At 41.0% G+C, this 15,194-nt stretch overlaps 2 gene segments (V, D, J or C); both read right to left on the bottom strand.

The window, feature by feature from the left end:
* Positions 1-420: 420 nt before the first annotated feature.
* LOC129672557 (T cell receptor beta variable 2-like) lies at positions 421-869 on the bottom strand. The segment is given in 2 exon segments: positions 421-734; positions 821-869. Coding segments are annotated over 2 exon segments (363 nt in total).
* Positions 870-1,729: 860 nt separating this feature from the next.
* On the bottom strand, positions 1,730-2,324 carry LOC129672556 (T cell receptor beta variable 3-1-like). The segment is given in 2 exon segments: positions 1,730-2,181; positions 2,276-2,324. Coding segments are annotated over 2 exon segments (501 nt in total).
* Between the last annotated feature and the right edge of the window lie 12,870 nt (positions 2,325-15,194).

Below are 15,194 nucleotides of genomic sequence, written 5' to 3'. Positions count from 1 at the left end.
TACACCTGTGGCCTCTGAGTCACAAGGGGGAGCAGTGATTAAGGGAACAGTGACCCTACTTTTACCTTATAAGTTAAAATACTTCATCAAAACAACTATTAATAAAAGAAACAAAGAGATTTCCAATGCAATTTAAATGGAGGGAAAAAAAAACATATGAGCACTTAGTTATTTGATGAGAGAATATTTGCTCAAGTTTATTTACCAGTCACACTCTGTGATGGCTATAGAAAATCTGTGTATCCATGGCTTCTGGCCATGCCTGTCTGAAATATCCTATCTTGGTCATTTGATTTTACATATTTATCTGTTTAAAACGAAGTGCAATTAAAAAAAAATACTCTGACTTCTTTCCCCTGGGAGAGATAGGGTGCTAGGAGAGAGGTAGACACATGAGGGTTTGTGTACAGGAAGGGGGTGTTACTGCAAGGCTGTGGCTAAGCTGCTGGCACAGAAGTACACTGCTGAGTCCTTCAGATTTGTGGGTTGTATCTTCAGAGTGAAATATGAACCATCTGGCCTTTCAACTGAAAACCGATCCTTGAATAGCTCAGACTTATCCAAAACTTTACCACTGTAGAAAGAAACCAGAAACTCCATCTGTTGTCCTAAGATCTGTTTATACCAATAGAAGTACAGGTGATTAGAAACAGGGTCACAACTGAGAGTCACCGTCTGATTCACATCTTTCACTTGATGACTTGGAATCTGCACGACATTGGGTCCTGTATGTCCTGTGGAAAGAGAAAGAGGATTAATGAAACACTTTAAAACTGTCTCAGTATAAAATGAAAATTGACTAGGATTCCTAAGAATCCACCTGCTTTCAGGAGACTAAAAATTATCCAGCACAGAAGCCAGATACCCATAGTAGAGTCACAGCAGGAATGTAGCTTTCCCTAGATGGAGGGCAGCAGAAACAGAAGGGCATACAAAGCTCCCGTGGTCCCACAGACAAGGTCTGACAGAGTTATCAGTGGGTGGCAATCGCTACCATCTCCAGACTGCCCTCTATGGGAGAAAGGGGCAAAACCTACTATCATGTAAATAGCAGACACCCCAGTGTTCAGAATTCTGTTCTGCCTATGAGATCTGAAGCTGTGTACAAGACAGAGGGCCGTTACTAGGAGTAATCAGAGGGAATGAAGAGTTCAGCAAAGGAGGTTCTGAGAATTAAGTCTTTCTCAGAAACGCCAGGTGGTTTTCTCTCTTTGTTACTGTGGTGAGCAGCAATTCAGCGGTGTCAGACACTACAACCAACAAAACAGAGTACAAAGATTCAGCAAAAGGATTAAAGAGATGTAAGGAAAGACTCAAGCGTGAAAGTGTTAAAAAAATTGAAAGAGAAAAGCAAGAGTTGTGAACCTGCCCATAAGCAAGGAGTATAATTAAACAATAGTATAGATCAAATGAGGAGTGATTACCCTGCAATATAGAAACTCAAAGAGCCCTTTGTGGAGGGTTTGGAGTGTCTTGGAAAAGGTATGAGCCATCTTGGAACTGGAATGAGGGCTGAGGGTACAGGCTCTTCTTGAAAAGAAAACTCATATAAGGGTACGTAATGGAACAGGGTTGGTGAAGAGAGTTAAGTGTTTCATAAACAGGGCTACAGACCCTTTCAAACATCTTAAACTGTGCTTGTCGGTCCCATATTCAACTGTAGACCCTGTTTTACTCAAGTCAAAGAGCTGTTCGAACACGGAATTATGATCCCTGTGCTGCTCAGACATCATTTAGCAGGTGCTGTTGTGGTCTGTGGTTCCTGCTTGAGTCCTCCTGGGCTACTGAAGCGAGTCTTAGGGCTCGGTGGACCTGTTACGCCAGCAGTTTCCTGGAAAGACGGAGGAGGTTTGTGTACAGGGCGACAGGAGCTCTGCAGGACTGTGTCTTGGCTGCTAGCACAGAAGTATGTGGCCGAGTCATCAGGCTGCAGGGCTGTGATCTGAAGGTCTAGGTAGGATTTCTCTAGATTGTGAGGTTGGAAGCGATTTGTGAGAGTCTGGTTTTCAAATAGTTTTTGGTAATTATATGAAAACATGAGCTCTAGGGACTGCGTAGCACTTTGTCTGTACCAGTACATAGCATTGTGTCCTTGATACTGTTCACATATCAGGGTCCTTTCACTCCCCATGACTGTCACCAGATGTTTTGGTTTCTGGATAATTCTAGGGTCCACGGGACCTGTGGGAATAAGAAAACAAGTTTAATCATCAAGAGAATTATAAAAGGATGCTCTATGGAAAATACAGCAGTGTATGGCCAAGGTAGGACTCACCTGCCACCAGGAGACAAAGAGTCAGGCAAGCATAGAGGCTGGAGCCCATGGCAGAGTCACACAGGAGGGATCTATGTCTCCCTCTTTAAAGAAGGTTTGCTGCGGTGCTTCTTGTTCCTGGAGGTGGCTTCAGCTCACACCTTCCCTTTGCACTCTATGCTTGTTAAAGGCTGACCATGCATACATTGGCTTTCAGATACAGACCAGGCCTGGCTGACTCTCGGGGCTTCTCAGACAGTTTATTGCACAAGCAAATAGTACTCTCTTTGTTCTTTCTGCTTTGTAGTACCTCCCCTTCACCCCCCTCCACACAGATTCACTTCCTTTGGATAGACAGCCTTCCTTCTGTCTGTCATGGACCCAGATCAGGCACACCCAGGCTTTCTTTCCTTCATCCTAAGAAAGGCAGCCTCATTGCTCATCAGAGTCTTTTCTGAAGCCAGCTGTATATCATTTCAAGACGGAGTAATTTAATGATAACTAGGTAAAAAAGCACCCCAGTGAGTGCTGAGAGAGGAAGTCTTCAAGCGCCAGAGCCAGGAGGCCTTCGGGAACAATTCCCTATGGGTTTGGGAAGTCCTGGTGTCTTTGAGCTCTATCCACACCATGTCTCAACCCAAACAAGAAGCAAAGCCCAGCAAAGCTTTATTTCCTGCCCAGCTGCCTTCCCATCCTCCCTTCCCACCACCCCCATCATCAGCCTCAAGAGTTTTAGCGAAGTCACAGCGCCCCCTAGAGGATAAACAAGCACATTACTCTCCCCCGACCTCATTTCCCTCATGGTACCTGAGTTTAGAACACACAGAAAGATTAACAAAGCGTGTGGAGGCAGGGTGATTCGTAGACTAAGGAAACATTTGAAGCCCCGATGAAAGATGTACCTCCTGCAAGCATCAGCTATTGGCAGAACTCCCAAAATTAGTCAAGAAGTCCCCACTGAGCACATTCCCGCTTACTCTCTATTCACATAGGAACAAATGATGTTCTTCCTTCTGAATTCTGATGGCAGGGATTACAATGCACACTAGAGGAAAATCTAAATGTAATTTTTTTAGACATCTAAATAATTCCACCTTATCTCCTTTGAAAGCTGGATGCGGGTAAAGGCTGGAATAATTTTTTTTTGCAGCCTTTTGCCAAACATCCAAATTGTTAGAGTAAGCTTCTGCCAACATGTCCAGCTCTTCTGTAGCAGGAACTCCAATTCCATCTCAGTGCTTTACAGGGTATGGGTGGTTAATTGTGCTTCCTAGTGGCTGAAGAGGTGAGTGCAATGAAAAATAATAAAAGACCACATGTAAACGTAACTCTAAATACTTTAAAGAGTGTTCCCAGTGCTGGCACTGTGATATTGCTTATTTATAGTGGCAGTTTTGCATACATTGAAACTGTAGTCTCAAGATATAAGACTGGAATGTAACTGACTAAAATAAATTTACCTGGCATCATTTGAACCCATGTACTTTGAAGGTGGTCATGGAACAGTAGCTCATCAGTGTCAAGCATTATTTAAAGGAGCTATGAGGAGCTATGGATTTTTTCTTCCTTCCTTTTTTATTTATTTTTGGCTTTTTGAGACAGGGTTTCTCTGTGTAGCCATGGCTGTCCTGGAACTCACTCTGTAGACTAGGCTGACCTCCAACTCACAGAGATCTGACTGCTTCTGCCTCTCACATTCTGGGATCAAAGGCATGTGCCATCACTGCCTGGCAATATTTTCTTTCTTAATTCTGCCTTCTAGTCAGAATCCCCTAATTCTTTGGTTGCTTTATGAAACAAAATGTTTCCCACATTTTCTCTTGCTAAGTTTTATATTTCTTACTTATCTGAAGAGAACTCCTTTCTTTGCCAGGTTATTTAGGAAATGGAGTGTGACCTCTAGATATGTTTTTGGGGTATGACACTGTTCTCAGGACATTGGAGTAACTAAAGTAGGGCACATGCACAGGATACAGACAATAGCACATATGTACATGTGATTCTAATGCTCTCTATGTTGATAGTGAAAAGCTGGGAGGTTACTAATATTTCCATTCTAGTTCTGGCATTCTTTCCATGTCTGCAGCTTTCTTAGGCAGTGCTGAGAAACTTGGCATCTGCTGTTCTTGATAGGGTTACATATGTGGTCACCTTCTGCATGCAGCCAGCTGAGTATTTCAGCTCTCCCCCTCTCTCACCTGCTAGCATCCTCCCTATCCTGTTCATGCTCTGAATTCTCAAGCCTGAAGAGCAGTATGTAGAAGGCCTCCTCATTCTGGCCCAGTTTTCCACACCCAACACAAGACTTGTGTTGCCTATATGACTGTCTCCATCTGCTGGGGTTTCAACAGCCTGCATGAGATTGCCTCAAGTGCCTCACTTTTACTTTAGCACCAGCTTCAACTGGGGATATCCTCTTCACTTTATATCAGTGGCTTGTGACATCCTTGGGGAGCCGAATGACCCTTTCACAAGGCTAGCCTAAGACCATCAGAAAACACAGATGTTTACAATACAACTCAGAACAGTAGCAAAATTACAGTTATAAAATAACAAAGAAAACACTTTTATGACAATGGATCACCACAACATAGGAACTGTATTAGAGGTTTGCAGCTCTAGGAAGATTGAGGACCACTGTTTTATATGGTCTCCATCTCCTTGTCCAGGACCCTATTCTACACAGACACAAATAAGTGCTTTCTTTAGTCCCATGACAAAATGATTTTTTATTTTTTATTTTTTTAATTAATTACACTTTATCCACTTTGTATCCCCCCATAAGCTCCTCCATCCTCCCCTCCCTGTCCCACCCTCCCTCCCCCTTCTTCACGCATGCCCCTTCCCAAGTCCACTGATAGAGGAGGTCCTCCTCTCCTTCCTTCTGATATTAGTCTATCAGATCACATCAGGAATGGCTGCATTGCCATCTTCTGTGGCCTGGTAAGGCTGTTCTCCCCTCAGGGGGAGGTGATCAAAGAACAGGCCAATCAGATTATGTCAGAGGCAGTCCCTCTTCCCATTACTATGTAACCCACTTGGACACTGAACTGCCATGGGCTACACCTGTGCAGGGGTTCCAGGTCATCTCCACGAATAGTCCTTGGTTGGAGTATGAGTCTCTGGGAAGACCTCTGTGTTCAAATTTTCTGGTTCTGTTGCTTTCCTTGTGGGGTTCCTGTCCTCTCCAGATCTTACTATTTCCCACTTCTTACATAAGATTCCCTGCACTTTGCCCAATAGTTGGCCATAAGTCTCAGTGTCTGCTTTGATACTCTGAAGAGCAGAGCCTCTCAGAGGCCCTCGGTGGCAGGTTTCTATGATTTTTTTTAACTGACAATGTGCTTATCATGTAATTCAAAACAGCATTAATGTTATCAGAGCGTTTGCCCAACCCCACATGCTCCAGAGAGATCTTCCAAGGGTGATGTTGGTGGTGACAACCACCAAAGATGCACATGGCCTTCTGAGCCCTTTGTATTTCTCTGTTCATTTTCATTCACCCTTTTCTTTAGGAAGCAGCGTTGATTTCTTGATACTGAAACCTCTAGAATCTTGCCCTCCATCTTGACCCCTTTGTGCCTTTAAAAAAGTACCTTATCATGTGCATTTGATCCTCATTAGGTCACAGGCTTACTTCGGCCACTTCCTTTCTGTCCTTCCTGGCACAGCCTCATCCTCACTTGCCAGTATCTGCGAATCACCTTAAATAACTTACATACAGGTGACAAAGTGGATAGGCAAAAGCCCAGGAGGCATCAACACTGCACAAAGAACCACGGGCATCTAAGGAATGCCAACAGCAGGAGAAGCAGCCTTAGGGAAGAGCACAGCAGTTGGTTATCCAATACCAAATGGTTAGCCCTGAAAACATGCAGACAAATAACATCATGCAGACCAATCAGGTTATGTTTAAGATTATATATGTACACACGCATATATACTATACTAAGTGCATGTAAGAATGACTAGTGATAAAAGAGGCCATGGGTTTCAAAGAGAGCAAGGAGTAGCATATGGGAGGGTTGAGAGGGAGGAAAAGGAAGGGAGAAATGATGTAATCATATTATCTCTAAAATAAAAGAAATAATAAAACATTTTAGGAAACATGTTCATGTATGTTCTCCTTGCTGACAGCATCAACTGCTCCTGACACACACCTTAAGCCCACAGCTTGCTGCTCACTGCTTGGTTCTTTGAGACTGGATCAGAGAGGTGTGAATATCGCCAGGTGTGAAAATCTTCTAATCACCACCCACTCATGCCCAGACTCCAGGCCTCAGAACCACAGTTAGAAGCCAAGACTGCCCTGAACTATGTTTCCCAAAGACTCTTCCTTACTATATCCTGGTCACCAAACATGTTGACTCTGTTCAAAGTCACTGATTGTAAGGAACACTAAGTGGACATAGGGCAAACTTAAATAATGTCTCTTTAAAAATATATAGGCTGTACATTTTTGTACAAAATTCACATCAAGTGTGAAATTTGTAGATGGGCAACTGGGACTAAAGTGAAGCAACCTAAAAAGAAAGTACACACACACATAAACACACATACAGTATGGCATACAGATGATGTCAATCAATAAGGAATAACTTTCTGTCTTTAGCATTGAGAGGGCATTTTGGAAAGCAATAGTTAAAGAACATAATTTGGAGAAGAGATGTTTATGTCAAGCCCTGTAGCATAGCCCTACACCAACTTCTCTCTGTTTGGGGACAAAGGCAGAGGTTTACAAAAGGTTTCACTCTGTAGTTCAGTCTAGGCTGGAACTCACTATGTATCCCAAGCTAATCTCAAACTCAAAGCAGTCCCCCTGCCTAAGCCTCCAAAATGCTGGGATTATAAACATGATCCACCATACCTGGCTTTTTTCTTTAAACAAATTCTGTTTTCTAAAAACTATTTCTACTACCTATAAAGAACCAAATTCTAGACTTGCTTGCTCTGGTTGGCATGCTGCTTTCCAGCAGTGTGAAGCAAATTTTAAGGGTACTTTTGTGATTTCTAGCTAAATAAGGAGAAAAAAATGTCTTTGCTGGGTTGGTAGTTTACTTATCTTGACTCAGCTGTTGACTGCCTTAGGATCCTCCATGTCTGTTCTGCTGTGGCCTGTTATAGCCACTTATGCTCTTGTGACTGTTCTTCCAGTTATGTGACACGAAGGTGAGGCACTCAGAACAAATGCTCAGCAACCTCAAGGACAGAGTATTCTCCTTCAACAGGAGAAATAATTTCCAAATGCACAATTTGGAAGGCACTGTGATTCCTCCCAGGAGAAAAGCTAGATGGTCCTCAGTAGTAAAGTCATCGATGATGAGGCTTAATGGTTCAATAGAATAAGAAAGCACTATGCCAGGTTCAGCATATGAAGCTTAAACACAGAATTGTGTCTTACGGGAAATTGAAATTAACTGAAGAAATGGACAAAGAAATCAAAACTCTCAGCAAACTCACAAAACCCCTGGAGCAAAATATCTAGGTCTATAACAAGATAAAGAGTGACAACAGCTGAGCAACGGTATCTAAGAAGATTTGACAACGGGGAATGAAGACAAGGGCAGGCAAAGAAACTTTCAAAGGCTACTTCTAAGGAAAGAGAATGACCTCTGATGGATAAATAGAAGTTTATCAGAAAAAAAAATGCAGCAAGTTATTTCATCCACTCATTCAGCATTTATTCACTAAGCAAATACTATGTGCTAGGTCCATGCTCAATTTTAAGCACAATAGTTAGAAAATAAAATGTTGTATCCTCAGGAAATCTAAACTGCCTGGAACAAATAAACAACAAATATATATATATATATATATATATATATATATATATTCTGTAAGCAATATACATATACATTCTGTAAGCAATATACATATACATTCTGTAAGCAATAACATATATATTCTGAAAGCAATGTTTAAGTGGAAGTAATGACAACATGAAGGTAATGGCTGTTAATAAAAATTAGGAAGAACTGAGTATAGCTGGAATATGAAAGTGAGAGATATTGAAAGTGAACAGAAGTTAACCAGTGTGTAGGGAAGGCTCAGAAGGGGATAGTCTCTTTTGCTGTGCCCTAGAATTCAGATATAACTTATTATCAGTGTGGAGCTGCTAATGAATTTTTAAGGATGGAGATATATCTATGTCAATTTAGCTCTAGTGAGATCTATGTATATTTCATATCTATTTCACTGGTTTGGAGGCTAGACTGAAGGAAAGAAAATCCAGAAAAAAAATGTAATAGTACTGTTTCTGTAGCACACCAGGGAGAACGTGGTCTGGAATAAGGCAGGGCTGTCAGTGGACAGAGGGTGGGATCAGCAGTTCACTATTAAAGGCTGTGAGGCTGGGCTACTCCAGCTCCTATGGGTGGCATCCACTACCACCTGGAGGCTTCCACCAGGGCTGCAGGCTAGCTGACTCCTCTTATTGGAGAAGGCCCAGGCGGGCACGTGCAATGGTGAATTACGACTCTGCCCTCCTGAACAACTTGCTCAGCATCTACTTCCCTTTGAGGCAAATGTCCCATTCTTCTCTAAGCTTAATCCTTTCCCAATATCTGAATACCTATTCTTTGTCTTGACTCTTCTTGAAAGGCCAGTCTTTCAAATAACTATTTTATTCCTCTCTGCATGCATCTGCCTCTCTAGTACAGTAAACACAGTATTTTCTTTACTTTGAAAGATTTTTTCAAGTTTCTACTGCAACTTCTAGATGTGGAAAGTTTAAAAACTGGGGATGGTATACTCACTGTCTCAATTTTTGCATCAGCCCCCCACCTGGCAAGGTTTTACTGCTGCCCACTAAGAGCATTAGTCTTGTCCTTGGCAATTTCATTTGCTCATCTGGTTATGCTGTGGTAAAAAAAAAAAAAAAAAATCAGTCTTCCAGCAAAAAAGCAAGACAGGACATGACTTGGCTACTTAGTGGGAGCCTTGTGCAGAAATTTTAATTAGATTAGTAGATGAAAGACTGAGCAACTCATAAATGCAATGAAGAGTATCAAGTGTCCCAGATACAAGCTATGTGGAGGCATGACCTCACCATGATAGCTATTCACACCCACACAGAGTGGTGCCATCCCCTGCCAGGCGTCTGCTTTAAAGTGAAGCCTTGTCTGTGAGCCTCAGTCTGAGGAAGTATATGGTGTTCTCTCAGTGAAAGACCATGAGGAAAGTCAAAGTTCAGTGAAACAACTCGATAACTGAGCTTGACGGTTGTGCTGACAAGCTTCCTGCTTGCAGACGGCTCAGTAGCACTAAAGGAATCTATTGGTGCTCATCTAATTCTATTTCCCCCAGAGTTACTTTACGGCAGGAGGAACAATCATATACTTTCTATTGTATTACTTGATCTTAAAGATTAACTGCATTTATGATGGTAAGTGCTTATTAAGCATTGCTGTATGTATGTGTATATATGGTGTGCATGAATGTGTATAGAAGTACACATGTGTGCATGCATGTGTGTAGAAGCCAAAGGTTGATGTAAGGTGCCTTTTTCCAATCACTCTCCATGTTATTTTTTGATGCAGGGTCACAAGTTCAACCCAGAGCTCACTGATTCAGCTAGTCTAGCTATCCAGTTGCCCCGGGTAACCCTGTCTTTCCCAACAACTTTGCTTGCAGGCAGACCACCATGCATACCCAATTTTACATTTACTCTGGGAGTCCATACTCCAGTATTCATGCTTTCTGTTGAGCACTCTATGTACTGAGCCGTCGTTTCCTTAGTCCTGTTACCTTAATTTTTTTTTCAGTATTACTCTCCCTAATCTTGAAATCTCAAATACTCCACAATCCCAATATTTTAATTTTTTCATTATTACTTTTATTGTATCTAGATGTGATTTGGGCTCATAGTCAAAATACCAGCAAAGGACAGACATGGTGGTTCATTCCACTAATACCAGCAAAGCAAAGCAGGTTATCTCTTTGTGTTCCAAACTATCCAGGACAACACAACAAGACCTTGTCCCAAACAAAACAAAACATCAAATAAATGAACAACTTCCAGGTTATGAAACTATGTTCTCATGCAAAAATTTTGAAATTTGGGGCCTAAATAGATGGCTCATTAGTTTAGAGCACCGGCTACTCTACCAAAGCACCCAGCTTTGAGTCATAGGTCTCACATGGTGCCTTATTCCCTGTAACTCTAGTTTCAGGAAATCCTATGCCCTCTTCTGGCTGCCTCAGCCACTACAGTCATTCAAGCAACACAGGCATACACATACACACACACACCACTATAAAAAAATTTAAAGGCATCCAATAAAATGAAAATAAGTAAGGTAGATTAGAATGGTGGAACTTGAAGACAGTCACAGGAAAAGAAAAACATTTCTGAATTACTAGTGTGCTCAACATTTTGTTGTGAATGTTTATTCAACACAAAATTTTTATAAAAATTATTATAAAATCTGTACCATTGGTTCTTGTCCCATATCATTTATTTGTTTGGCTTTGTTTGCTTTAGGCAGAGTCTTACTACATAGCCCTAGCAGTACTGGAACTGACTGTGTAGACCACCAGGCCAGCCACAAACTCACAGAAATCAGCCTACCTCTGCCTCTAGGGTGTTGGAATTAAGAGGGTGTGCCACTATGCCCAGCCTTGTATCTTCTCTTCTGATGTGCCTTTTTGTCCTTCCATTTCACTTCAGTTTCTGTCTCCATTTTTGTTTTTTCTATTAACCTTTCTGCCCTCTGATATAATGAATTAGCTTCCTAAAGGCCTCACTGCCCTATCATATTCTAAATTGTGGACTCTTCAAATTGTTTCATGGTGGCAGTTGTTCTTATGAGTGGGTTTCAGGTATGCCCTCCCTCAGGCATACCTGATGGTTTCGTTTAGCATGCTTGTGGAATGGAGGCAGAATTTGACCACAAACTGAAGATGAGTGAAGTGAATTGCCAGAGAAGAGTTGATCATATTGGCATTTAAAAGTCATAACATAGGGATCAAGAATCATTCTGAATTGTCTGATGTGTCCACTCTTCTCTGTGAGAACTTGGTTTATGCACAGGAGTGTTAAAGCCCTGACACAAACATGTTAGTGATGGAGCAAGCACAGGAACTCAGGTGTCCACATCAAAATACTCTTTCACAAGCTTTTCTGCCTCACATATTGATGCTTTTTTATTTCTGTCAAAACCCACCCTCTACTAGTTTCTTTCACTAATCTCCCAGATGTCAATCCTCTCAGCCTTCTTCTTCTTCCTCTCCACAAATGAACACAGATAGGTTTTCCTTAATGTTAGGTACTACCTTTAGTTCAGACCATCTCTGTCTCTAAAATTAAATTACAATCCATTTTAAAGCAGACAACGGCATATAAATGGTTCGTTTCTTACCTCTACAACAGACTCTGCAAGTTACTGCCCTTACAATGTGTTTGGCTTGCAGTCAAACTGTTTAAAAATGAAGTTTTATTAAAACAATCACACATCTCTCCTGACTGCACTTGTGCAGTAGCTGTGACAGAAACATCCCTTACAACGACTAAAGAGTTTTCAATTGATCTCTATGCAAAAATGTACTCGCAAATGGTTTTATGGTGAGAATCCTAAGCAGCAAGAAGAAAAATCCCCTACACAAATATTTTATCTTTGAACAGAGTCTCAAGGAAACCAGGACATGTTCTGGGGCTCAGGTTTCAAACAAAGAATGTTCTGATTCTACCACTGATGGCCTTTATGTGGCCAAGATTAGATATGCGGCTGAGGGTGGACCTGCAGTGAACATCAACATAATTTTCAGAAGCACTTGCTCTGTGACCTGTTCCCTGTGAATTTTAGTTGTACTGGTTGCTTATAGAAGATATCAAATGTCTTAGTAGTTTTTTTTTTTAAAGGAAATTATGTTTCTTCAAATTTTCCATGGACATTAGACTTGTTAAAAAGAAGCATTCCTTCCTAATAGTGAATAGCATATTAGCCAGGAAAGTGGCTAGAGAAGCTAAAGAAAAATTCAACAAGTCAACGGAGGAAAATAGCACACATCACCTTCAATGGCTGGTTCCTCTTGCTCCTGCCAACGCAAATGTCAATATATTTACTTGACTTCAATCAATCCCCAGTTTGGCTGAAACTTTCAAGGCCATTAAGCCATGGCCATGGGAAAGAAAAATAACAAACACAGGCTGATTAAATATAAACTGAGGCTTCTGAGCCACCATGTGCTTGAATTCCCCATAGCTCATGTCTCTTGTTATGGAACAGGATGAGGAAGGAGATCATCACACAGTGTAGCAAGATCAGGTTTTGTTATAATTGAGAAATCACTAGTGTCATTAAGCACAGATATTCTGCACAAAGAGTAGAAAAGCATATAATATTATGGGATCAGAAGCTTTCAACTCCATTATCCATTATCAGGCATCACAAAGTAGTTCACATAATATTTCACAGAATTTCAGAAGTCCAGAAAAATCTTGTAAAAATCTTTTAGGCCTAAGAATCTATAACCTACATCTGGATACATTGTTAATATAATTTTTAATTTATTACAATTTATTCACTTTGTATCCGAGCTGTAGCCCACCTTCATCCCTTCCCAATCCCATCCTCCCTTCTTCATCTCCTCCCATACCCCTTCCCCAGTCCACTGATAGTGGAGGACCTCCTCCCCTTCCATCTGACCCTAGCCTATCAGTTCTCATCAGGACTGTCATTCATAGTCTTCCTATGTGGCCTAGTCAGGCTGCTCCCCCATTAGGGGGAGGTGATCAAAGAACCAGTCACTGAGTTCATGTCAGAGACAGCCCCTGCTCCCCTTATTAGGGAGCCCATTTGGAGACTGAGCTGCCACAGGGTACCTCTGTACAGAGGGTCCAGGTTATCTCCATGAATGTTCCTTGGTTGGAATATCGGTCTCAGAAGAAACGCTAGGCCAATATTTTTTTGGTTCTGTTGCTCTCCTTGTGGATCTCCAGATGTTTCCAGGTCTTTCTATCTCTCCCTTCTTTCCTATGATTCCCTACACTCTGCCCAAAGTTTGGCTATGAGTCTCAGCATCAGCTTTAATACTCTGCTGGAAAAAGTCTTTCGGAGATACTCTGTGGTAGGCTCCTGTCTTGTTCCTTATTTTCACCTTATTCTGATGTCTATCCCATTGGCCATTCTGAATGAAAATTGAGCATCTTACCCAGGGTACTCCTTGATTAGCTTCCTTAGGTGTACAGATTTTAGTATGATTATCGTATATTATATGCTTAATATCCACTTATAAATGAATATATACCATGTGTGTTTTTCTGCTTCTGGGATAGATCACTGAGAATTATCTTTTGTAGTTCCCACAATTTGCATGCAAATTTCATGATTTCCTTCCTTGTTTTTAATTGCTAAGTAGTATTCATTGTGTAAATGTACCACAATTTCTGTATCCATTCCTCAATGGAGGGACATCTGGGTTGTTTCCAGATTCTGACTATTACAAATAAAGCTGCTAAGAATATGGTTGAGCAAATGTCCTTGTATACTTGAGCATCTTTTGGATATATGCCTAGGAGTGGTATAGCTAGATCCTGAGGTAGCACTATTCCTAATATTCTGAGAAAGTGCCAAATTGCTTTCCAAAGTGGTTGTACAAGTTTACATTCCCACCTGCAATGGAGGAGGGGGCCCCTTTCTCCACATCCTCTCCAACATGTATTGTCACTTGAGTTTTTTATCTTAGCCATTCTGATGGTTGTAAGGTGAAATGTCGGGGCCATTTTGATTTGCATTTCCCTGATGACTAAGGAAAGTTGAACATTTCTTTAAGTGTTTCTCTGCCATTCGATATTCCTCTTTTGAGAATTCTCTGTTTAGCTCTGAACCCCATTTTTAAATTGGATTACATGATTTGTTGCTGTTTAACTTCTTGAGTTTTTTATATATTCTGGAAATTCACCTTCTGTCAGATTTATTCTCTCACTCAACCACTTTACATAAATGATGACATTAACTATACATATTGATATATAAATTATATATACACAAACATATATGTAACCATATGCTAATTGAGTCTTGCTATCTTGACTAGGTTTGAGTCACCAATACCATTTCCACTCACAGACAACCATCACACGAGCCACCATCAGTGATCCCGAGCTTGCTATTTTCTGAACCATCTTCCTGACATCTTATTTCAAATATGGTATATTCATCATTATTAGTCTTCAACTTGAATTTAGAAAGTATGAACAGGATCATCAAAAGTGACTGTGACTGTCTATTTTAACATCCATCAGATAAAACATGGACAACACATGGAAGGTCAACATTATTGTTTAAGAAAAGACTAAGAAAGAAAATATCGAGACTGCTGGAAAGATAATTCAGGTATTGACACTTATACTGTTCTTGTGAAGAACTTAAGTGAGATTTCCAGAAGCCACATTTGGTAGTTCACAAACACCTTTAACTGCATCTTGAAGAGATACAACATCCCCTTCTGTCCTCTTTTGGCACTGCCTTCAAGTTCACAAACACACACTCAGATATACACATGGACACAAAATATTTATTAAAAAAGAAATGGAATCTATTCAACTCTCAAAATGTAACAGTGTTTAGCCACTGTACTAAGTGGTTTGCATGTACAGACCTGTGGAAATGTTACCAGAATGACCACAGGCTGGAGATAAGTACTTGGTATTTTTCTGTATGCCTACTACCACTTTTTGATGACTAAATAATTCTCATATCAGTCAAGCAGAACCATGCTCCATTGTCTTGCTTTTTTTTGGGGGGGGGGATTAGGGAAATTATCATATATCTACCTTACCTTTACCTCCTCCCTGGCACCTGCATTCTTTCTCTCTTAGAAGGAGTGAATGTGACAAAGTAGGACCACCAGATGGAGCATTGTTAGACACAGCAGAAAATGAGCAAATCATTGTAAGAAGTTCTACACGAGAGTCTGGGAAGTTCTGAGGGGGATAAGG

Source organism: Psammomys obesus, unplaced genomic scaffold (assembly GCF_907164565.1).
Source record: "Psammomys obesus unplaced genomic scaffold, mPsaObe1.curated_primary_1811, whole genome shotgun sequence".
NCBI lineage: Eukaryota > Metazoa > Chordata > Mammalia > Rodentia > Muridae > Psammomys > Psammomys obesus.
Note: the sequence above shows the minus strand (reverse complement) of the source record. Positions and strands in the feature narration are given on the sequence as shown.